The sequence below is a fragment of the Choloepus didactylus genome, chromosome 8 (assembly GCF_015220235.1).
Source record: "Choloepus didactylus isolate mChoDid1 chromosome 8, mChoDid1.pri, whole genome shotgun sequence".
In the NCBI taxonomy this organism is placed as follows: Eukaryota; Metazoa; Chordata; class Mammalia; order Pilosa; family Megalonychidae; genus Choloepus; species Choloepus didactylus.
This window is the reverse complement of record NC_051314.1, coordinates 96,486,076-96,512,282: the sequence shown is the minus strand read 5'-3', so window position 1 is coordinate 96,512,282 and position 26,207 is coordinate 96,486,076. Positions and strand designations below refer to the sequence as shown.

General features: G+C 32.9%; 1 protein-coding gene across 1 annotated transcript in view; it reads left to right on the top strand.

Annotated features, from left to right (window-relative positions):
• Positions 1-26,207, top strand: part of LOC119542845 (mucin-19-like) — a gene marked incomplete at its 3' end in the record, with an annotated part of 64,223 nt that overhangs the window by 13,490 nt on the left and 24,526 nt on the right. Inside the window, exons 7-30 of the mRNA XM_037847474.1 lie at positions 158-217; positions 844-1,072; positions 3,011-3,128; positions 3,578-3,638; positions 8,252-8,349; positions 10,291-10,501; positions 11,185-11,307; positions 11,943-12,066; positions 13,489-13,624; positions 14,812-14,904; positions 15,601-15,685; positions 15,803-15,937; positions 16,653-16,802; positions 18,770-18,864; positions 19,283-19,409; positions 20,099-20,345; positions 22,058-22,110; positions 22,211-22,311; positions 22,542-22,693; positions 23,017-23,155; positions 24,138-24,242; positions 24,336-24,530; positions 25,132-25,371; positions 25,444-25,600. Of these exons, the coding sequence (XP_037703402.1) occupies positions 158-217; positions 844-1,072; positions 3,011-3,128; positions 3,578-3,638; positions 8,252-8,349; positions 10,291-10,501; positions 11,185-11,307; positions 11,943-12,066; positions 13,489-13,624; positions 14,812-14,904; positions 15,601-15,685; positions 15,803-15,937; positions 16,653-16,802; positions 18,770-18,864; positions 19,283-19,409; positions 20,099-20,345; positions 22,058-22,110; positions 22,211-22,311; positions 22,542-22,693; positions 23,017-23,155; positions 24,138-24,242; positions 24,336-24,530; positions 25,132-25,371; positions 25,444-25,600 (3,234 nt within the window). The remainder of the gene's footprint in view (positions 1-157; positions 218-843; positions 1,073-3,010; positions 3,129-3,577; positions 3,639-8,251; positions 8,350-10,290; positions 10,502-11,184; positions 11,308-11,942; positions 12,067-13,488; positions 13,625-14,811; positions 14,905-15,600; positions 15,686-15,802; positions 15,938-16,652; positions 16,803-18,769; positions 18,865-19,282; positions 19,410-20,098; positions 20,346-22,057; positions 22,111-22,210; positions 22,312-22,541; positions 22,694-23,016; positions 23,156-24,137; positions 24,243-24,335; positions 24,531-25,131; positions 25,372-25,443; positions 25,601-26,207) is intronic.

Sequence of the window (26,207 nt, the reverse complement as noted above, 5' to 3'; positions counted from 1 at the left end):
GCTCTTTACAAAGTCAAATTATATATTCAGGATAAATAAATTCATTGACGACCTTCGATACAAACTTTTAAATTCCCATAAGGATGTCCAAATATCCTGTATATTTTAGATCAATATATGTGTTAAAATTAAATAATCTATATTATGTGTTGACTAGATAAAGGATCCCATATTCCAGAAGCAACTCCAAAATACTCAGAAACAAATGAAATTGTTGGTAAGTAAAATGACTATTTTCATCTGTATTTTTATGTCCAAGGCAGTACCAAATGAGGCTACGAAGCAACAAGTTTTGAAACTAGCTTTAAAAATTAGCCAGTCACTTTTCTGTTTGATCACTGAACCTGTGCTTGACATCACATTTGTATTATTTTTCCTCTAAGATATATTCATATACATATTTATGTACACATACATAAACACATACATATAGAGACACAATATAATTATTTACAAGCATTCATATTGGAAAATTAGAAAATCAACAGAAAAATTTTCTCCACAAGTAGCAAAACAAGCAAACAAATCACAACTCCCCTCTATATTTCTTTCCCCATAGAAAAACCATTTCCCCTTTCCTTTGGGAAGCAAGATGATTCTATTCTTGTTTTATTTTAGCCACAACAACCGAATTTGGATATTCTAAGATGTACTGAGGTACCACTTGCAGCGTGTTTTTGCAGTATCAAGAGAACAGAAAGTACTGATTTAGCATTGGCTGTGAGAATGGAGGCTTTATGTGATTTTCTTTCTTGTTGCATAAATACTTAAAAAAAATCAGAACTAGAAGGTTCATAAATTTTTCTAAATAATTACAGATATTCTTCTCTGAATGTCTTGTAGGTGAAGTGTCTACCTGGGGCAAAGGCGCTTATAAAGCCTTCAATGGCTACATCTTTTCCTTTGAGTCTGCGTGCACGTATACTTTCTGCCGTCATTGTGTTGAATCTGGAGGAGATTTCAATATTGAGATCAAAAGAAACAACGATAGTGATGTTGAAAAAATAACAGTCATAATCGACAGTAATGAAGTCTCAATTTTTGGCGATATCATTTTGGTTAATGGGGAAAGGTAAATGCCATAGTATTTTGGATAAATGCTATAGAATTCTTTGTAATAACCTGAACAAAAGAAGGATGGTTAGGGAAGAGATGTTATTCTCCTTGTATTTTGATGTTTGTATTTATGTTTATAATAAATTCTTGGACAGGAGTTTAAGACATATATAGACTGCTTTATTTGAGATTATTATCTCTATAACAAGGTGAATAAATGGTAGTTCTGTTGGTTGGCTTTCCAGTGTATCTAGATTCAACAAACTGTTAGCAGATTATTTCAATTTTCATTTGCAAGCTTTACACTAAATATAAATTTAAAGTTTTACAATAAATTGAAACTCTTAGGCCATTATTATTTTTTAAAAATATTTTTTATTGTGAAATATAACATATATAAAGAAAAGTGAAAAATTTCAAAATACAGTTTAACAGGTAGTTATAGAGTAAATTTCAAAGTATAGTATGGGTTACAATTTCAGTATTTTCAGTTATTTCCTTCTGGCTGTTCTAATACACTAGAAATTAAATAGAAATATCTGTTTCATGATTTAGTACTCATAATCATTTGTTCAATCCTAACCTCTCTGTTACTAACTCCTGCCTCTTATTTGATCATTTTCTCAGTCTTAAGGGATATTTGGGCAATAACCATTCTAACTTCTTCATGTTGAAAAGAGGTGTTGACATTATGGGGTTGGAGAATGCAACTGGTTGATGTTCTGGGAGAGACAGGTACCTCTAAGTTTCGGGGCTTATCTGACATAGGAACAATCTGGAGGTTTTAAATTACTAGAAAATAAACTTAATAAGTAAAACTTTTATGGAGTCTTAGATAGAACCCTGGGTTTTCTTTAGGGTTTTCAGGAATACTGTTGATTGGAGCTTGACTTACCGTAGGCCAGTATTTTTTTTTTTTAAATTCAGTTTTATTGAGATGTATTCACATACCCTACAGTCATCCAAAGTGTACAATCAATTGCTCACAATACCATCATACCACAATCAATTTTTTAACATTTTTCTTACTCCATAAATAAATAAATAAATAAATAAATAAATAAATAAAAGTTAAAAAGAACACCTAGAACATTCCATGCCCCCCAGCTCACTCTATTTTTCATTTAATTTTTGTCCCTATTTTTCTACTCATCCATCCATACACTGGATAAAGGGAGTGTGAGCCACAAGGTTTTCGCAATCACACTGTCACACCATGTAAGCTACATAGTTATACAGTTGTCTTCAAGAATCAAGGCTATTGGGTTGTAGTTCAACAGTTTCAAGTATTTCCTTCTAGCTATTCCAATACGCTAAAAACTAAAAAGGGTTGTCTATATAGCACATACGAATACCTTCCAAAGCAACCTCTCGACTCCACTTGGAATCTCTCAGCCACTGAAACTTTATTTTGGTTTATTTTGCTTCTTCCTTTTGGCCAAGAAGACTTTCTCAATCGCACAATGCCGGGTCCAGGCTTATCCCCTGGAGTTGTATCCTGCATTGCCAGGGAGCTTTACTCCCCTGGGAGTAATGTCCCAAGTAGAGGGGAGAGCAGTGAGTTTACCTGCCTAGTGGGCTTAAAGAGAGAGAGAGCATAGGTCAATATTTTTAAAAGAAGTAATTCAAATTGGAAGGATTAAGAAACATCATATTCTATATATGAATAATTCTAATTACTTGATAATTTATCCTTACACTGATCCAACACTTCACCTTGTTCATTTCTCTAAAGCCCCACAGATCTATTGATTGTTCCATAAAAGCCCCTTGGTTACTGGAAAAAGCAATTTGTCTCCTTTTCTGAAATAAGAAAAAGAAAACTTTAATATTTAGTAGCTGGTATTATATTTATAAGGTACTAAATATAGAAACAGGATTTATCAGAAAGAAACATGCTTATAATAATAATGTTTGATTACATTTTAATATACTTGTGTTTTATGCTTTACAGCGCACAAATACCATATAACAATAAGTTGATTCACATTAAAAAATATGGAGAATATAACTTCTTGAACAGCCGTAGAGGAATCCTATCTTTAATGTGGGACAAAAATAACAAAGTCTCAGTAAGTCCACCTCTAATTTTCTTATAATCCTATGCTTTTATTTTTTTTTTACTTTCAATTATTAAAGTAGTATAATGAAAATAGGAGATAATTTTTATTGAGAGCTCTCTATATATCTGCCACTGTACTAAGCGTTAATCTCATTTAATTGTCAGTATAACTTTAAGTACATCCTATCCTTAGCCTCATTTTATAGATTATGGAATTCAGGAAATGCAGGCTAAGGAAAGCTAAATAATCTGCCTAAAGACACATAGTCAGTAAGTGTTGGAGTTTTCATCCATTCTGAATTTGAGATTCAAGTCCCGAAAAAGGCCCTATCACATACGCCTGAGTAACTAGTTTAGGTAGAACTGAATACAAGGAGGCCCTGTTGTTTGGTTTGGGTAAATTTTGTCTTAAGGTATTTTAAATATTTTATAAACATATAAATGCAATTTCTTTTAAAGCTTACTCTTCACAAGCAATATTCTACTTGTGGTCTTTGTGGTAACTTCAACAGCACGCCAGGTAAGATTTCTATGTCTAAGAAAATTACCTGTTAGAGAAAAATTATGAAGTAATTTTTCATATTTGGATCAATATATTAACACTTTGCACTTGTCTAAAGAATGATAAATCATTAAAATGAAATATATTTATATCTCATCAAGCCCATATTTAGCTTGAAATAACTTACATATATAATTAATATCTTGATGTAAACAATGCTTTCTTTTTTTTATTATAGAAGTTGTAGGTTTACAGAAATATCATGCAGAAAATACAGAGTTCCCCTGTACTCTCCCCACAACCCCCACATTTTCTCTATTATTAACACTTTGCATTAGTCTGGTATGCATGTTACAATTGCTAAAACAATATTATTAAAATTATATTAACTATAGTCCATAGTTGACATTAGGGTTCACTGTTTGTGTTGTACAGTCCTATAGTTGTTTTAAAGTTTTAATCTAGTAAATTATATATACCTTGAAATTTCCCCTTTTAACCATTTTAGTATACAATTCAGTGCTGTTAATTACATTCACATTGTTGTGCTACCATCACCACAACCTATTACCAAAACTTTTCCATCACTGCAAACAGGAACTCTGTACCAATTAAGCATTAACTCCCCATTCCCTGGCCTCACCCTAGCCCTAGTAACCTGTATTATATTTTCTGACTCTGTGAAGTTGCATTTTTTAATTACTTGATTTCAGTGAGATCATACAATATTTGTCCTATTGCGTCTGGCTTATTTCACTTGATATGATGTCTTCAAGGTTTATCCATTTGTCACATATACCAGAACTTCATTCCTTTTTATGGTTGAATAATATTCCTTTATATGTATATACAACATTTTGTTTATATCTGTTGAGGGACACTTGGGTTCCTTTAATCTTTTGGTCATTATGAATAATGCAACTATGAACATTGGTGTGCAAATATGTTTGAGTCCCTGCTTTCAGTTCTTTGGGATATATATCTAGAAGTGGGATTGCCGGGTCATATGGTAATTCTATGTGTAACTTGCTGACAAACTGCCACTGTTTTCCACAGTGGCTGGGCCATTTTACTTTCCCACTAACAATCAATGAGTGTTTCTATTTCTCCATATCCTCTCCACTTGTTGATTTCTGCTTTTTAATAGTGATCTTTCTAATGGGTGTGAAGTAGTGTCTTGTGCTTTTAATTTGCATTTACCTAATGACTAATGAAGTTGAGCATATTTTCATGTGCTTTCTGGCCAGTTGTGTATTATTATCTTTGGAGAAATATCTATTCAAGTCTTTAAAAAATTTTAATTGGGTTGCTTTTATTTTTGTTGTTGGATTTTTGTTGTAGCATTTCTTTATTAATTCTGAATACTAAACTCTTATTTGATATGTGCTTTCCAAATATTTTCTCCCATTCTGTATGTTGTCTTTTTACTTTCATGAATTCTTTTGATGCACCAAAGATTTTAATTTTGATGAAGTCCAATTTATGTATTTTTTCTTTTGTTGTTCATGCTTTTAATGTAAAGTCTAAGAAACTATAGCTTAAACCAAGGTCTTGAAGATACCTCCCTATTTTTTCTAGGAGTTTTATTGTTTTGGTTTTTGTATTTATGTCTCCAATCCATTTTTATTTAATTTTGGTTTATGATGTATATTCTTTTGCATGTGGATTCCAGTTTCCCCAGCATCATTTGTTGAAAAGACTATTCTTTCTTATTGAGTTTACTTGGCACTCTAGTCAAAAATAAATTGGCCAAAGATGTAAGGGCTTATTTCTGAATTCTCATTTCGACTCCATTGGTCTCTATGTCTGTCTTTGTGCCAGTACCATGGATTATTTTGATGATATGGCTTTGTTATAAGTTTTAAGATGATAAGTGTGATCCTCCAACTTCATTATTTTTGAAGATGGTTTTGGCTATTTGGGGCTCCTTATCCTTCCATATTAATTTCATGATTTGCTTTTCCATTTCTGCAAAGATATCTGTTGGAATTTTGATTGGGATTGTGTTGACTCTGTAAATCACCTTGTAGCATTGACATTTTAATATTTAGTCTTCCAATCCATGAACATGAAAGTCCTTCCATTTATTTTGGTCTTCTCTGATTTCTTTTAGCAATGTTTTGTAGTTTTTCATGTATAAGTCCTTTACATCTTTGGTTAAATTTATTCCTAGATAATTTGATTCTTTTAGTTGGTATTTTAAATGTATTTTTTTAAAAATTTCCTCTTCAGATTGCTCTTTACTAGTGTATAGAAAAGCTACTGATTTTTTTTTCATGTTAATCTTGTACCCTCCCAAATTGCTTAATTAATTAATTAGCTCTAGGAGCTTTGCTGTGGATTTTTCAGGATTCTGTCTATTTATAGGCTCATGTCATCTGCAAATAGGAAAGGTTTCACTTCTTCCTTTCTAATTTTGATGACTTTTGTTTCTTTGTCTTGCTTAATTGCTGTGGCTAGAATTTCCAATAAAATGTTGAGTATCAGTTGTTACAGTAGTCATTCTTATCTTATTCCTGATCTTGGAGGGAAAACTTTCAGTCTTGCATCACTGAACATAAAGTTAGATGTGGTTTTTTGTATATACATCCTTTATCATGTTGAGAAAGTTTTCTTCTATTGCTGGTTTTCTAAGTGTTTTTATGAAGAAAGGGTGTGGATTTTGTCAAATGCCTTTCCTGCATCAATCGAGATTACCATGTATTTTTTTTTTCCTGCCTTCTATTAATGTGTTACATTCATTGTTTTTCTTATGTTGCACCTCTCTTGCATATGTGGGATAGATCCCACTTGATCATGGTGTGTAATCTTTTAATGTGCTGTTGGATTTTCTTTGCTAGTACTTTTTTTTTTTTTTTTTTTTTTTTTAGGATTTTTGTATCTATGTTCATAAGGGAAACTGGGCTGTAATTTCTTTTCTTGTGTTATCTTTATCTGGCTTTGGTAATAGGGTGATATTGACCTCTTAGAATGAGTTAGGAAGTGTTGCCTCTTGTTCAGTTTTTTGGAAGAGTTTGAGCACTCTTCTTGGAATGAGTGGTAAAATTCATCAGTGAAACTATCTTGTCCTGGGCTTTTGTTTGTTGGGAGTTTTTTTTTCTGAAATTACTGATTCATTCTCTTTACTTGTTATAGGTGCATTGAGATCTTCTATTTCCTCTTGAGTCACAATAGGTCGTTTGTAAGTTTCTAAGAATTTGTCCATTTTGTCTAGGTTATCTAATTTGTTGGCATGCAGTTCTTCATTGTATCCCCTTAGGATCCTTTTTAGTTATGTGGGGTCAGTAGTAATGCACCCCCTTTTCATTTCTGATTTTAGTTAGTTTTTTAATTTGTCAGCCTAGTTAAAATTTTGTCCATTTTATTGATCTTTTCAAAGAACTAACTTTTGGTTTCGTTGATTTCTCCACATTTAAAAAATTCTCCATTTCATTTATCTCTATTCTAATCTTTGCTATCTTCTTCTTCCTGCTCACTTTTGGTTTAGTTTGCTTTTCTTTTTCTAGATTCTCCAGTTGTGGCTTGAGATCTTTTCTTCTTTTTTAATGTAGGCATTTAGAGCTGTATGTTCCCCCTTTACCACTGCCTTTGCTGCATCCCATACGTTTTGGTATGTTGTGTTTTCATTTTCACTTGCCTACAATTTCCCTTGTGATTTCTTTTTTGACCCTTTGGTTGTTTAAGAGTGCAATGTTTAATTTCCATATGTTTTTGAATTTTCCAGTTCTTCCTCTGTTATTGATTTCTAACTCCATTCCATTGTGGTCAGAAAAAAGATACATTATATGATTTTAATATTTTTGAATTAATTTAGACTTGTTCTGTGACCTAACATATGGTCTAACCTGGAGTATGATCCATGTACACTAGTGAAGAACGTGTATTCTGCTGATGTTGGTTGAAGTGCTCAATACATGTTTTCTATTTTCTTACTGGTCTTCTGTCTAGTTGTTCTGTCCATTATAGCAAGTGCTGAAATGAAGCACTACTATTAAGGTAGAGCCACCTACTTTTCTCTTCAAATCTGTCAGTGTTTGCTTCTTATGTTTTGGATCTCTGCCTTTAGATCCAAAAATATTTATAATTATTATGTCTTCTTGTTGAATTGTCCCTTTATCAATATATAGTGACTGTCTTTGTTCCTCATAATAGTTTTTGTCTTAAAGTCTATTTTGTCTGAAGTAGAGCTAACCCCAGTTCTCTTTTGGTTACTATTTGCATGGCATATTTGTTCTATCCTTTCATTTTCAACCTACTTGTGTCTTTGAATTTAAAGTGAGTCTCTAGTAAACAGCACAGAGTTGGGCCATGATTTTTATCCATTCTGTTAATTCTGCCTTTTGACTAGAGAATTTAATCCTTTTACATTTAAAGTAACTATGGAGATTACAAGACTATCTTCTGCCATTTTGCTACTTGTTCTCTGTATGTCTCATGCCTCTGTTATTCCTTAATTTTTCTTTTAATGTCTAATCTCATATTTATTTATTTATTTTTATTGTACAGATTAAAGTGCCTTCTCATTCCTTTTTGGATATATTTTTCATGTATTTTCTTTGTGGTTACTGTGGGTCTTAAATTTAATATGCTAAATCTTTAATGATTATGTTTGGCAATGCTTTCTTTTCAAGGAGAAGACAGCAAAGATAATATTGCCAACAGTAAAATTCCTGGAGATTGTCCCAAAGCTGTTAGTAAAAGATATGAAGTTTGTGACGATGGAAAACAGGTAAGAAATTTCTATTTTATCTCCTAGCAAATTTTAGCAGTGTCCTCCTTGGTTTCAATTTAGATAACCTCCATTCATTGTAAGCACTCATAACTTATTCTTAGAATTATGCAACCACTTCCTCTCCACTGTCCCTGTAGTCTGTTTCTCAGTTTTAGCTGTAGTCACTAAAATAAGATTTTTCTTCCATAAAACATGATGATATTTATCACCTATTAGTGTGACAGTTCTTATTTCCTTTGTGTAGCTTTTTAGGTTGTCTCTAAATTGACATGCTTCTCCTCTCCATTGTCATCTCTTTATGGAAACTAACTTCAGTCTTCTCTTATAGTTGTGGAAATCCATGTGCTGTGTCCCTAAGAATTACTTTATGCTCTCACTCTCATACTTTTTTCTTAGGTATCCATTTTGATTTTTCATTCCCATATCCTTTAGTTTCCTTTAAGACATTAAAGGAAATATTTTTTACTGCAAAACTCTGTAAATTCACTCTTTGTGAATTTTCTGCACTTACATAATTCTATTGTGTTGAATTTGATAGAATGTGTGCCTTTGATGACAGTCTGAATGTTCACATATTCTTACTTCAACCTAGAGCAAAATTCCCAAGATCAAGACAAGGTTAAAGTGCTGCTTCCATAAAATGTGTAATATTGTAGTATGAATAGAAGAGATTTTGTTTTATTGACAATGGGTTTTGCATTTGTGACTGTAACATCCTTGTAATCGTCTAACAAAGCAAATTAAGTCATGACATTATATAAGAAAATAATCTACCATCTTCCTTGTGAAACTCTTCTTGATCATTGCAGTTGCAGTTGGAGTTGTTTTCTCCTTCTGTGACCCTATGTAACTCATATGGCACATATGATAAGAATGCCCCCATGTTCTGTTTTTTTTTTTTTTTTTTTTTTTCTGTATCTTCCATATAGGATTATGAGTTCTATGATGACAGGGTTTAACTTTATATATTGTGGTAGTTGCATAATGTGTGAAAATTTACTCCTGGTTGCTCAAAAATGTTAGTTGAAATAATATGTAAATTTATGTTCAAATCAGTACATGCTTACTAAGGACCAACTCTGTATAAAACATTGTATTAAGCCCAAAGGATTCAAAATTTTCATTCTTGTCCTAAGGAGCCTATAAACTAGTGATAAAGAAACACAAAGGATAATAGTTGAAAAAATAATCTTTGAAGATTTTATTTCACTCAGTAAACTCAAGTAGCATCCTCTTACTTAGAGACTGTTATCCAGCCTTCCCAGTGCTTAACCAGTGCATGTTGTGCATTTTTTTGAGAGTAGCTTTTGTGGTTCTCTGAAGACAAATTGTTAAAAACAGAAAACAGATATGTGGTAATTGAAATATGTTGAAACTTGAACTTTTTTGGTTCAGTAATATAAGACTTTATATCTTTATAACTGTCAGGAGAATTAAGATGTTTTTCCAGAACAAACTCAAGTGGTCCCCACCAAGAAAGGAGAGAGTCACTGTCTTTTATGTCATTTGTTTGCTCATGAAGTATGAGCAGAGTTACAGTTAAAGGGCCAATATCCCTCCTGTCTGTTAGGGTATTCAGTCATTTACCATTCCAATCTCTGTCGTTAACTAATCTCTCCTTTCCTCACTTCTTCCGTTTTCTAAACTCATGTCACAACCAGAGAAATTTTGATGAGTTTGCTTATAATTTTTGAAGTCATGTATAGCAATCCAAAATGCCAGAGGTGCCAGTATGCTTTCTGGAGTCAGTGTAGCAACTAAAATTCTTAAGAAACCTCAGTTTCAACCATCATCTGACAATCCTTCCTGTCAAATATTATGTCCTCCCTGTCGGGATATTATGCAAACAATGCATTTCTTTGTTAACTTTTCCTTTAAAATGCATCTTTATTGTCTCTTTTCTTAATGTGTTAATCAATGTCATGCTTTATTTCATAGTACTGTAACAAAATTATTGGAACCTACTTTGAGAGATGTGGAAAGGTTGCCGCTTTATCCAGTGACTACAAAAAGATCTGCATTGATGAATACTGCCAAAGTGGAGACGAAAAATCTACATGTGACACTTTTTCAGAATTGTCTCGTCTCTGTGCTTCAGATGGTCCTGGCAATTACGAATCCTGGCGAAATGATTCTGATGTGGTTTGCGGTACGTTTTTAATCTTATTGTGGATTTAAAATAGGGAAGTTTCTGTAGCACTTTAAAGTTAAGCTTGTTTCAAGTAATCTTCTCAAGTGACTCAGCCCTGGAAGGGATGTTAGAGATGACTGAGCCTTGTCTCTCACATCTACTTGTGAGAACACTGAGGCTTATTTTCATAAAATGACTTGCCACAAGTTTCAGTATTTGGTGCTAAGATCTTAATTAGGAACTTTGCAGTCTATAGAACAGTAAAAGTCATGGGGTGGGGGTAGACGTGTAAATTTTATTTTTAAAAAACTGGAAAAGTTATCAAAAGTATACTGATTAAGACTATGAAATTCTTTTAAGAAGATTAGTAAAACGTAAATATAAGTGTCATAAAGATATGAATATACCTTGCACTTATGCTTAAGTCAATCCTCACAAGTTATAAAACATATAGAGTACCAATTTCAGATGAAGATGAAATGAAATTATATACAATATACATTTTACCCCAGTTAAATATTATTTCATAAAATATAATGCACAGGAATTTGCATAATGTAGTGACATTGAGTATCTTTTAATACTGACTTGTATCTTGAAAATAAGACTCAAAGAATCTCATTTGAAAAGTTCCTCATTAGAATATTTTGTATTTGTCACATGCATTTTCCCCTAATATCTGTGTATGTATGTTTCTCTAGAAAAGCGTACATGTCCAGGAAAACAGATCTACAAAGAATGTGGACCCTCAAATCCTGTGACTTGTTTTAATTTGATTCCTTTTCAAGACAGTGAATGTGTGAGTGGCTGCGTGTGCCCTGAAGGTAAAACACTCTGTGAAAATATTGACACTAAAACAATTGAAAATGCATTGATGCAAATGTAGTGCAGTCTTATCTATAACAATAAGACACTTCATGAATTCAGCTATTCCTACTCTTTCCTCCTTGCAAACCCCATAGGAGGGTTAGAGAGACTTTTTTAAAAAAATGTTATTGTGGTAACTTATGTAAAACATAAAATTTGACATTTTCACCTTTTCTAAGAATACAATTCAGCAGTATTAATTCTATTCATGCTGTTGTGCAACCATCACCACTATCTATTACCAAAATTTTTCATCACCTCAAACGGAAACTGGACTAGAGAGATTTTGAAAGTGAATGCGTGGTGTTTCTCTCTCCACAGTACTCAAGATCCCTGATATCCACAGATCGTTCTCTAGACATATAGGACACAATAGGACTGCCCTATGGAGAAGGCCCCCAGGCTCAGAAAATTATTTTCTTTACTTGTCCCAGTCTTCAAGCTGGGAGTACTTGCTTAAAAAAGAAATCACCATTTTAAAAACATAGTTACACTTATAGAAACTAGCTAAAGACTGATTTCACAAAATGCTGCTTGACAATTTACTGATATTTACATAGTTTTGAGATGAATCTTGTATAACATTTTCTAGGTTATCTCTTGGATGATATTGGAGAGAAAGGACAATGTGTATTAAAGGATGATTGTCCCTGTGAATCTAACGGAAAGGTGTATCAACCGGGAGAAGTCCGAGAAGGTCCTTGTGGTTCTCAGTGGTATGTGTGTGCTTTTATCCATATTGTATTAATGGTGAACTAATAGTAGTACTTTTATGCAATTCAAAAATGTTCCTAAATGCACCATTAAGGCAAACTTTTCCAAAATAAAAAGCAGTTACATTGCATTTACTGGGTTGTTGACGTTTTGTCTTTCTTTTTTCTTTTGAGGAGGATTAGTGTTCATTTAATTTTATAAAAAATAAGCTCTCTGTGTGCTTTTTAAAAATAATGTTATTCTCTGTTTGCAATAGTGTTTTGAATAGTAATCCAATTAGTAATTGCAAACATAGAACAAAGTGTAATATCAAAGTTTGCTTACAACAATGAAACAATAATGACGCTAATTCTGCCAAGAGCGCTGAGTAAAATGTGCGATCAGAAACAACCCAACACTTTTCAAATAATTTATGTATGTGACTGTATTGGTGAAAATAAATAGTATATTTAATACTGAGTATGTGCCCAAACTTAGTGTAGATTGTTTCTCTTTTAATTGAATATCAGCATGATTCTTCCTTTTGAGTTCAGCAACAATAGACTGACCTTACATTACAGCTTTTCTTCGGAACTCCAAATTTCTGCAAAATTGCAAAGGACTCTTCTAGAAAGTACTGTGTACTTGTGGTGAAATAATCTGTCTTAGTGAAAAAAATATTATTTATACCATATTTATCTCTATAACTAGGAAACGTTTTGTTACTGCAGTATTGATATGTTAATAAGAATGATGAATAGCAGTAGCTATGATTTATTGAACGTCTATGACAACACTGTCCAGGAGAAATATAATGCTAGCCAAATATATATCCATATATATATCCATATATATATATGTCCATATATATCCATATATATAGTTTAACGTTTTTTAGCTGCCAGGTTTTAAAAAAGTAAAAAGGTACTGGCGAAATTAATTTTAATAGTGTATTTTATATAACCCAATATCTCTAAAATATTATTTCAATGGGTAATTAATATAAAAGAGTTAAGAAAAGATTGTTGAACTCTAGTTTCATAGTTCATGTTTGAGGTCTGTGTGTATTTTATAGCAGACAACAATTTGGACTAGTCACATTTAAAATGCTCAGTAGTCACATGTGGCTGTGCACATAGGACAGTGCAGGTCTATAACGTGGTGTGTGACAGGGGTTTTAAGACTAATAATGAAATGTATTCCATTTGAATAATAAACCCCTGAAATCCAGTTTAATAGAAGCAGACGTCTTCTATTAGTCAATGGAATTCAAGTCTTTTAAAATACCAAGATACCACTGTCAATAAGACATTTTATCATAACTAGGATGGGTTGGGAATAAAGGCCAAATATCTTATTTTAAATTGTGTTTTTTTTAATGTTATGATATTTACTTTTGTCATTGAGAAAAGCATGACGTTTAACATAATCTTTAATTTCAACAGCACATGCCAAGAAGCTAAGTGGTCTTGCACGGAAGCATTATGTCCTGGAAGATGTAAGGTAGAAGGAAGTTCATTTACCACCTTTGATGGAGTCAAATACAACCATCCTGGAAACTGTCACTTCTTGGCCATTCATGTATGTAATAGCTCGGAACACTTGAGAAAACTGACATAGACAACAAACATTTTCTTGACCAATTTAAAACACAGTCTACACTTAGAATTACCATTTAAACATTCAAAATGGAAATCCAATTAATGATTACACCTTTCAGCAACTGTTTTCTGTCATATATTGATATTGACAATCAGTATCACCTGATACCTTGGAAAATCTTTGTCAAAACATAAAAACACCTCTTCATTAGTAATTCTTTAAGAACACTGGAAAATTATTTCATTCTTCTACTTTTCTTTGCATGTGTTCACTTGTGCTTCAAGCTAAACAATCTTTTACCATGAAACATTTTACTCTTTCATCATTATTATTTTAAATTTATTTTTAATTCTCATTTTATAATATTGACAGCATGGTAGATGCTATATTCATATTTAAATTCTTTTCAATATTAAAACATTTAATCTGAATTTTAAAAAAAACATGTTTAGCATAAGAATAAGACATTTTATTTCATCTTCCTGGTGAGAAGATAGATGAGCAAAATTTGTGAATCCTTATGTGGGAAATGTGAGTCAATGTCCAGTGATCTGCAAAGTGTGGTTGCTGCTACTAAAAGTCAGTTTTTTTGAAATAAACCTGATTGACTACCAATGTATTCTATCTTTCCTTCTTTTTACCCTCCTCTTTTAAACTGAGAGGGAAATATGCCGAAACATTTGGAATGTTTGTTTCTTATAGATTAGAGATTTCTAGACCTTTAAATGAGAACTGGAAGTGAGAGTTAAACATAATTTATACTATTACTGTAAAACCTGGATTTAGATAGAGATTGTAGATGGTTCTGAGAATGAACAAGTTATGATACCTTAAATTTCTATTGGTTACCACAATGCAGCACAGTTCTTTGAGGTGAAGATAAAAAGTAAAGATAAAAGAAAAAAATGATGACTTTGAAAATCCATCATACCATAGGCTATGTAAATATAGCTACACAAGGTACTTGGACCAACTAGTAAGCTCTTGGCAGATACTGAGACTGTACCATTAACCAAACTAGGTTTCCTTTTATAGAGCAGATTGTATGTAGGAATTATGCATATTTAAGAATTCAAACATTTCTTGTGAATGAATCGCATCGTAAGAGCATATGATAAATAATATTTTATATACATTATAACAAAATGCACATTTTTTTTAAACAGGATGAAGATTGGTCTGTAAGTGTAGAGCTTCGTCCATGTCCAAATGGTCAAGCTGGAACATGTTTAAACAGTGTTACTCTTCTCTTGAATTCCGTAAGTAATCAGCTTCCTAAATTTACTCATGAAAAAATGTAATCAATTATTTCACAAATTCAGAATTTTTGAGGTTGAGGAATAAGGTTATGTTCTGTAAATTGTAAAGCATAAATAGCATTGCACAGAAAATGGATAAAATTTCTGGAAGAAATGAACAGACCCAAGGATCTTTAAGTATATCAGAATTACTATAGACATAGGATTAATATGCTAATTAGAGATCAACCTTCTCTGTTCATTAAATTATTAATCTTTATGGATCATTTAAGAAAGCAGTACCATTTGTTTAGAATTTCATGTAGTGAGAATCCACAGAATAAGTGGATATAGCCCTAAAGGAGAAGAAAGGACAATTAGTTTGACTTTGGCATTTACAAACTGTTTTGAGCTTTGGAAATCTAAGTTAACTTCTTGGGTCTCGGTTTCCTTAATTACAAATTGGAGATGAAGATTCCTTTGCAATCTACCTCATAGTGTTGACATGAGAAACAATGAGGCACAAAGCTGGAGAAATGCTTTAAAAATCTTCTATATTTTATACATATATATCTATACACCTTTATACATAAACACACACATATATATGTACACACATACATTAATTGGATCAAATTAAACATGTTTTATGGCACAAAGTTGCACTAAATCAATATAATAAATGAATATGAACTAATGATTTGTTTTAAATATTAGTCTGTTTCAGTTGACAAATACATATTCAACAGAGATGGCACAGTCACAAATGACAAGATTAGAAATCAAGGTAACTACTACCCAGGTAAGTTTAATCGCATTTAAAAATAAGTTTAAGATGCATTAATTCATTTTTTGAACAGATATTAAAGGTTTCGGAGTTTACCAAATTATTATTAATCAATGTTAATTGTTTCAACAGAAGTACAGATCTTCAATGCATCTTCCTTATACCTTCAAGTAGAAACATACTTTCATGTAAAAATGCAAATACAAATTCATCCTACGATGCAATTATATGTTTCCATGCCACCCAACCAGTTTACAGACACTGTAGGTAAGACCACTGGATATCTTCTTTTTATGCTCAAGATTCTAATGTGACTGATATTTATTGTAATTTCAGATTGTCTCTCTATTAATGACACTGAACCATGAGGTGTTCTGACTTAAACTTTCCTTCCACTTTGTAGTCAAACAGTTCCAACTTGCTTTTCATAGTAAAGGCAGCTGTATTTATTACAAAATCTATTCCCAAAAGGTTTGTAGAATGCACCAAAACAAAAAACTATGGCAAGCCCCCCAAAGAGCTATTAGTTTATAGCTGGTCCATGCCTTGGCAATATACTTTTGTTTGAGAAAGTGACTTATTTATACATAGGGTAAAACTGTAACTCATGGTTCAAAAGAGTCCAGGTCAGAAAGCCCTTAATTTGATTTAACTCTCCACACCAAAACAGAAAATGTGCATGCTTCCTAATTGTAAACATACTTCCTACTAAATTGTTGAAAGAGGTTAAGCTACAACATACAGGAAAAACTTAGTGTCTATGGTACATGGTGTGTCTGCACTCTTGGAATTTGAATGAGATGAGGATATTAATCTGAAGTGTCATAAAACTTTACTTATATGTATAAAAAATAACCAAGACATATTCTCAAGCAGCTTCTACAGGTTTTGATATGATCAAAGAACTGAGTATGAAGTGAGGCTATGAATCCAAAAGGTTGAGTAGGTGAGATGTTAAACTCTGTTCTGTGCTATTGTACAGGACTCTGTGGATCCTACAACAACAAAGCAGAGGATGATTTCATGTCAAGTCAGAATATACTGGAGAAGACCTCTCAGGCATTTGCTAATTCTTGGCAAATGATGCCTTGTCCTAAAGGAAACCCAGCTTCATGCATCAGTATTGAAAAAGGTAATATCAACCGAACATCAAACTCTGTAATTAAACATTTGGTGTCAGGAATTATGTACTTATTCTAGTAATTTGAGTATATCAGATAATACTGGTTTTAGTTTGTGCTTTTTGTACTGTCCCAGTTTTAGAGGACACAACTGAGAAGCAGTCTGGCTGGCTGAGTGTACTCTAGAATGAGAAAGGATATTTTCTTCTTCCTAAAACTGATAAAACACATCTTTGATTGGAGGGTCATCTCAGTAAACTTTTCCTATACCCACTCTTTCCTGCCTCATACGTTTTCCCCATAGATATAGAATCATAGGGCTAGACTTCAGAGATCAACTGATCTATTAATCGTGCTCCCTTAATTTAGTTGCAGAAATGATCATTGATAGACATAGAGAGACTCACCCAAATAGCTGCATCCACTTCATGACAGAGCTGAAGCTGGATCCAGGTCTCCTAACCCCTGCTATGGTGTATAACAGTTATAACAAGCCACAAATACAGATCTTATTAATAAAACTTTACACTTATTTGGTGGGTTCTAGCTTACCAAAGACTTTTGCAATGTTGGCTCCATTTATTCTCACGAGAACTCACGAGGGATATTGGTGGATGTTGCTATCCCCATTAATGTGGAAGTTGATAATAAGGCCCAAAGGGTGTTCTTAATACAGGTGAGGGATAAAGTCAGAATCCAAGTATTTTGAATCCAAGTCCTTGCTTTGATTGCTCCCCTAGTATTGTTGATTTTAATGAATGCTTTATTTTATGTTACTTACTATATATACAGAGATAAGGAAGGAATGCCATGGGAGCTAAATTAAAATACACCATGTCAACTTGTTAGTTAGTTCTTTCTAAATTAATCCATGTATTTGAAACAAATAGTCTGATCAGCTTATAATAATATTTAAAAATTACTAAAGCAAAACTTTGAAAGTTTCATCTACTTACGTGATTTTAAAAATGAGTTGATAGAAGCATTAGCAAAAACACGAGAATACATATTTCAGGGCATTAATTATGATGATATTTTGTTATTGGATTGTTGCAATGAAAATGCAGTTAACATGAGAGTAGGCAAAAAGATTGGTTATCTCATAAGAAACTAAGCCAATTCATGTTAAGCAGACTATAAGCCAAAATTTTTGAGTAATATATAAATCAGATGAATTAAATTTACTTTTCAATATTTTGTTTAACTTGATAAAACAAAATACAGAAAATTAAACAGTATTTGAAGAAACTGGTAGTAATGTTTTCATAAAAGTGGTAGTATCTGGTAGCCATTTAGTCAAAATTTAAAAAATAATTCGCCTCAGTCCTTTTAATAGAGTTAGTCAGCTTCTTTTATTGCTTTCTGATGACCAATCAACAGACAGTTTTTAAAAATTTAGCAGTGTTTGTCCCCAGTCTTGGTCATCATCTTTAAGCATTTGCAAATCTGCTTGCTACTCAAGAGGCTATATTTTTCATTTATAAACCAATCAGATATCAATTCAGCACTTTTTAAAAAAAATAAAATCAGTGTGTTTAAATTACTGATGCTGGTTGTCCTAATGGATGACCTTCAGAGACACCTGTGTGAGCTTCCAGGGAAGGGGAAAAAAAAAAAAAAACTTGTGATGACTTCATCTAACAACTTGTCATAATTAGGCATAAATAGATTTCAAAGTTAAAAAGCACCTAAGAAGTAATCTGGCCCACTTATTCCCATATTTATATAGAAACTGCATTTCAGATAAAAGTCCAAAGGCTAGTAAAGATTTTCCCTCTTAATGTAAGCCGTTTATGATTGTATCAAATTACTTTTGAACATAGGAACTAAGAATTATTTTTATTATAGTAAAACACTGTTAAAAACACCATTATTTTAATACATAAAGGCAGAACTCTGTTATAAATTTTCACTTTTTCATTTAATTAAAAATATGGCATTACTGGTAATAATTTTGGGCACATTAATTTTCTTGCAGAAAAGTATGCTGAAAAGCACTGTGCAATTCTTCTTGATTCACATGGGCCTTTTGCTTCTTGCCATCCTATCGTGAATCCTAAATCTTATCTTGAGGTATGTAAGAGCTTAGCATTTAACAGCTCTTTTTGAGAAATACTTTGTATGATGTCAATAGAAATGTGAGGCATTAACAATTTTTCAAATAACAACCATTGCCAATGGACTAAGGTAAATGTTTACATTGATTTATTTAAGTGTTAGATATACTAACAGAAAATAATGGTAAGTGGTACCATAAATAACCCCAAATGAGAAAAATTTTTGAATAATTTTTTATTTCCACATGTTCTAAATTCTTTGACAGCTGTTTAATAATTATCCTTTTTTGCAGATTTTTGAAAAAAAATTCCAAAGATTTCAAAGACAAATTTTCAGGGTAGAAGAATGGTTATGAACCGAATTATCATACTCAGATTACCTGCTCCTCTCAATATCTCCATAATGCAATGTAAATGTGTTTCTTATTTTAAAGGAATGTAAAAAATATACTTGCACCTGTGAAAAAAGCCAAGATTGCCTGTGTACAATGTTAGGCAACTATGTGAAAGCATGTGCTGAGAAGGAAACTTACATAATGGGATGGAGAACCGGACTCTGTGGTAAGAAGGATAAAGGTTTTAGATAATTCTACTTCCATCTTAATATTATGGTGGTCTTGTGTGTGTGTGTGTGTGGGGGGGTGTAGTTTAGGTACATGCATTTACAGATCTGTACTTGGTGCTTTCAAAGATGATTTTCTAGTTCTGTTTTTCTTTTATTTAATATCCTAGAACAATCCTTGCATTTTTTGTCTCTTGATTTAATATATTCAAATATTAGAAAGTGCAGGAATTATATATATATATGACACTATATGCTGAAATTTAAACAATGTTCTGACTGCCAATACATTTTTTAATGCTCTTCTTACATTAATACCTTATTCTGAGAAAAAAAGTAAAAATAAATTAGGGACTCAACTATTATATAATAAAACCCTGCTTTGCTTTAAAAATATTTGCTGCATTGTTTTGAATGTCACTTCAGAAATAAACTTTCACAAACAAACAAACAAACATCATGCAACTTTGTAGAAACACATCTCTTATAACTCATATAGAACACCTTATATCCCACATTCAATCAACAGGCTCTGTCAAGTCAACCTTCTAAAATCTCTCTCAAATCCATTTACATGTCTCCATCTCCATTAGACATTTATCCTAATAGATAAATGTAATAGGTAGATAAAATAGATAACATTCCTGTACATATATGCATTCACTATTTTTATTCTTGGTGTCAACAGAACACTCTTGTCCAAGTGGCCTAGTTTTCAAGTACAACGTAAAAGCCTGCAATAGTTCTTGCCGATCGCTGTCAGAGAGAGATAGGAGCTGTGATGTAGAAGATGTTCCAGTTGATGGATGCACATGCCCTGATGGAATGTACCATAATAATGAAGGAAAATGTGTTCAGAAATCTAAGTGTGACTGCTATCTAAATGACGAGGTCATGCAAGCAGGCAAAGTCATCCATATTGACAACAATAAATGGTATGGAGACTACGTATATATTTATATACATATACATGTGTACTTGTTAAGACATTGAAATCAAGGGACTGTGTTCTTTCCAGAGGATAGTCTTTTGCCAGTATGAAGCCTTCTTTAGTCCTCTCATATTTTGACTTTTTATGTCTTATTAATGTTAGTTATTGTCTCCATTAACCTGGAGTGTCCCCTGTGTCTTAATGGCTCTAATAACTGATTTATCCCACTCTGATCTGGTTTTAAATACTAGTAGAAAAATGCCAGCCCCTATATACAGGCATTTCAAAATGATTTCATATTCAGACAGTGCTTTCTAGTTCTCTTGTAAGTATTCATCATTCAACACTTATTAGGCACCTGCTCTATGCCAGGCCTTGTGCTGAATGCTGAAGTTACAAAGATGAATGAGTGTTTTCTTGGACTCACAGGCTAAGCAATGTACTGATTTTTATAATGGACATTTGTATACCATAATATGGCAGCAGAAAAGGCTGGCTGCTGGCTGAGGAGATTAAAGAAGACTTCACAAAGGAGATCAGCATTTATCTTTTGCCAGAAAACATTGGGGTGTAGAAAGGGATTTTCAGTAAAGTAAACAGAATGTGCTGATATACGAAATGCATGAAAAAGTATTGCACATATGGGTTGGCTAGAAATGTAGGTGGTGACCAGGCCATTCTCAGGTAGCCTCTGAAGAGTTGAAGAATTTTGACTGTTTTATAGTGAATGAGGAGGCTATGCTTTCTGCAGTATAGGGTAAAGCAATTTGTCCATGTTTCTAATTCCATAGACAAAACTAGGGATTTTTGACAATATAACAGGAAAGACAGTAGCTGTTGCAAAAATCTTTGGATGTGCTTTCTTTTTTCCTTAGTTCCATGAAGCTGTCATTTAGCAATGAATGATTTTACTTGGCTATTTTAAAAGGAAAGCATAGGTAACAATCCCTGTCCATCAAAGAGCACAAAGCATCTTGTTGGAGTTTGACGATGAAACTTTATCTTTCTCTGTAGGTATTGGGGAATCAACAGGTTAAATTTTTAATGAAACATAGGCTACCACCTCCAAATTATGGTTCCTTTCATCACTGTCCTATTTCAGACCCCCTTCAGCTCTTGCAGGCACTACTTGATAACTTTCTTGGCTATTCTTTCCCCTGTCTGTCTCTTGCACTGCTGCTGGAGTGGCTAACCTAAAGAGCTATTCTGACTGTGCTACTTCTCTGCTCAGAAATTTTAATTGCTGACAGTTGACTGAAGAATAAAGACAAACCAGCATGCCATTTAAGATTATTCACAATCTGGACTCAACCTACTTTTACCACTTCTTCCTATCCTGCAACCTACCTCCCACCCAAAGAGGACCCCTTAGAGTCATTTGAACATCCCTCCTTCTTTCCTGCCACTGCAGCCTTGCATTTTATCAGCAGTGTCTTCCTCCCTGTTGAGTCTACTCATCCGACAAGATCAAGCCATACTTTCCATGAAATTTTCTCTGATGACCATAGAAATCTGTTTGTACATCCTTGTAACACTTTTTCAGGCTCTATCTTATAATTTGATACATTTTATGCATCTTTTGGGGCCGTGTCTCATCTAACTATGTGTGATAAAACAGCTGGCCTATGAATGAGGAGTCAAAATCGTAGTAACAGTATTATTAGAAATTGTCCTTGAAACTTAGTATTTAAATGTATCATTTCCTTTTGTTTCCAGTGTCTGTCAGGATGGAATTCTTCTTTGCCAGATTCCCATCGATTTAACCTTACGTAAGTGAAAAAAATCGTGGTCCAAATTTAAAACATCTACTTTGGATAAAATAAATATTTCAATAATCCTTGATTAATAACAACTTTCTTCATCCTGCAGAAAACTGTTCGGGAGGGGCTGAATATGTAGACTGCAGTGATCCCAAGGCACAGAGAAGAACTGACAGGACATGTAATACTCGGAACATACCTAATTTTGATGTAAGTAACATGGTATTAGAGTTTAGTTTTTAAAAAATTTCAAGTGTTTCAAGATATAAGGGAACTGAAGTATAGTTGAAAAAATTTGATTATTTTATTAATTGTATGTTATTTTGATTTATCAAATGTTGACTTCAAATGTACACTTGGTATTTTTATGTTGTAAATAAATTCTGATGAAGTGACGTGATTATAGCAGTGTCTCATGACACTTATATTTATTCCTGTAGGAAGATTCGTCTTGCAAACGTGGGTGTTATTGTCCAGTAGGAATGGTTCGAAATTCCAAAGGGAAATGTGTGTTTCCTGATGACTGCCCGTGCTCTTTTGGTGGACGAGAATATGAACAAGGAAGTGTCACTTCAGTTGGCTGCAATGAATGGTGCATATTAAAGGATTAATATTTTATTTGTTTTAGATATTATAAAATGTACAATCTGCTCTTATTTCCATGGGAAAGAACAAGTCATAGTCTGGGATATTTGAAAAAAATAATGGTAAAATATGGTTAGAAAAAGATGCTATTCTTTTTAAAACAGAAAATGTATATGCTATTATATGCAATGAACATCATACAACATATTGAAGACAACTGTAAAATGCATACAATATGAAACATTTCTTGTAATTCTTTGCAAAAATAATATGAGTAAACAAATTCTGGCACAATATAATTACCACAAATCTGTCATTTTTTTCTCTTAGTATGTGTGTAAATGGATCTTGGGAGTGTACACAAAATGAATGTCAGACCACATGCCACATCTATGGGGAAGGTCATGTTAGAACCTTTGACGGAAAAAGTTACAGCTTTGATGGTCTCTGCCAGTATTCATTTCTTGAGGTAACTATGTGTGCTTTATCCCAATTTTTCTGTACTCCTTACTTATTATTCATTTGTAGATGAGCTCTGGGAAGTTTTATTCTTAAAACTGAGATTTTTAAAAATTAAAAAAAATTAATTCTGTTTCTAGAAGGCAGTAAAATGTAACATAATATAGTGTTGATTCTGGAGGCAGTCGGACTGAATTTGAATCCTAGCTTTACTGATTACCAGCTGTGTGACTTTGAGTCTCACTTTCTATATCTGTAAAATGGGGATGATAGCCCCTACTTGACATGACATTAGAGCATCCATTGGAACATATGCTAAGTGTGCATTGTTAGATATTATTATTATGCTAACAACTGTGCTAGCAGCAATGAGGATGGTTAACATTTTATGATTGCTTTTCGTGCCATACAAATTATATAATTTATTACTTTTAATTGTTACAACAGTGCAAGGTAGATATTATTATTCCCATGATGCAGATGAAGAATTGAGATTTAGAGAGGTTAGACAACTTAAGCTAGTACATGGACAATGCCATATTTAAACCCAGATCTGATTCAAGAATTCATGTTTGTTACATTAAAAATAAGCTGCTGCCTAAGTAAGATCTAATGGGAGAAATTTGAATTGTTTTCTTTTTATAGATTAGCTTTGATTGACCATCAAGTTTCAAATATATCACTGAGGGGGGGCTAGAAATAAATCAATGAGTACAAACATCTGTAATATAAATATTTATATTCTATGGTATAATTCCAAACTTTTGCAGAAGTAATAGCAAAAGGGCAGAGTCAAACAAAGTTAACTATATTGGACAAAGTCTCCCTACCCATGAATGCCGTTGAACTATTATCTTTTGGAAATTCCATAATTCAGCATATGGTGATTTATTGAATTTAAGATGTCACACTCTAAGAAATATTTGTTTGGTACAAATATTGTGGTTGAGTCCATGATATTCATATACCATAATTATACTTTAATTTTTAAGGATTACTGTGGCAGTGAAAATGGCACATTCCATATTTTAACTGAAAGTGTCCCATGCTGTGAAGATGGACTTACATGCTCAAGAAAAGTCATAGTTGCTTTTCAGGTATAGTACCATTTTTCTTTCTTTATTTTTTCTCCAGGTTATGAGCAGCCAAATAAAACTGATCTTATTTCGGGTCTATCTTTTAATACATAGGACCAGAACGTTGTCCTGCAAGATGGTAAAGTCACAGCAGTCAAAACTACAGAAAGTAAGGAATGTGAACTCAATGTGAATGCATACTCCATACATACCATTGGTCTGTACTTGATTCTGAAATTTATAAATGGAATTACCTTGATTTGGGACAAAAATACAAGAGTCTCTGTTATACTGGATCCACGCTGGAATGTACGTATATCACTAATGCGGAAGCAAAGTCATTTCTTTCCCGAAAATTAGAGGCAGGGTCTCATAAATGTAGAGTGGGAGGATGGTGAGTGATAGTCTCTGCTATCATAACAAGCCCTCCACCTCCATTCAAACTCATCACAAACCATGGCATTTAATAAGAAACTATAGGGCTTGGTAAAAAGTAAGTGCATTAACCCTGAGACATTCTACTTTAAGTATGTTTGGTTACTTGAGATTATCGTACTATATGATTTTGAGGTAGTTGTCATGTATAAAATTAAAATGTATTCTTTGGAGAAAATATTCTGAGAATCTAAGAGTCTAGTTAGGTATAACTTGAAACTAGCTAAAGCAATTATCTTTTAATTTTTAGGGCATTTACCTTGATTCTAGATCATTTTATGATATAGTATATATCAGATTAAACGGAAGTAGAATCTTATCCACAGATTCTGGTTTCCTTCCAAAGTCTGAAATTTAAAATAGAGTCATGATGCAATATACCTAACAGTGATTTCAATTTATATACCCATGTATATCTATGTATGCCACTTATAGAACACTTTTTTAAAAAAATTTCCCTTTCTGACTGGTTTAGGGCAAAGTGTGTGGTCTTTGTGGAAATAACAATGGTGATCTCAAGGATGATTTTACAACACGGTACTCTTCAGTAGCTGCTGGAACACTGGAATTTGGAAATAGTTGGAAAACAAGTCAAGAATGCTCAGACACAGTAGATCAAACTTTCCCATGTGACTCAAACCCATACTGCAAAGCCTGGGCTGTGCGGAAATGTGAGATCATCCGGGACAGCACCTTCAGAGACTGTCACAACAAGGTAGCACTGCTCTGAAAGCAATGACTTGCCCAGGTTTTCCTCCCTGAAACTCATCTGCTGTGCTCTGCCTAGGTTGACCCCAATGCTTACTATGATGCCTGTATTGAAGAAGCCTGTGCATGTGACATGGAAGGGAAGTACCTTGGATTCTGCACTGCTGTTGCCATGTACGCAGAGGCATGCAGTGCAGTTGGAGTCTGTGTCCCATGGAGGAAACCAAATCTGTGTCGTAAGTGAAGACCATATGTTGTTGTTGCTCTTTAAAAAAGTAATTAGATAGCATTGTTTTGTTAGATCATCAATCTTCCTTTCATATTTTCTGTAAAACACGTTATTGTACTTAGAAAGATTTAAAAACATGTTAGTGTGTTTATTAATAATGGAAAACCTATCTATTTTAAAAATATAGCACCTTTCACATTCCTTTAAGTTCAGTTGTCATTTTCAAAGTTCTTGCATTGACTGAGAAAATAATTGAATGCTGATTAAAATATCTCTAATTCATACTTCAATGAACGATGAACTAGTTACCTGTATTGGTATACTCATATATTCCTAAACATTTACCTTACATACTACTTTTGGTTGAAGTTCTTACATTTATATCTCCTTGAAAACTTTTATAGAGTCCTATTTAAAATTGAATATAAATTGAGTATTGAATATTAACTGAATCTCGATATATATGGAATGTGATAAACTTAATAGAAATCAATCAATTCTTTTCCTTCTAAAGGAACATTTTATGAGAGCAAATATCATATGCGAGAAATGCTGAAATAATATGCTCAGCATTATACCAAATATCTTTAATTACCTCATTTGGGGACCTACTA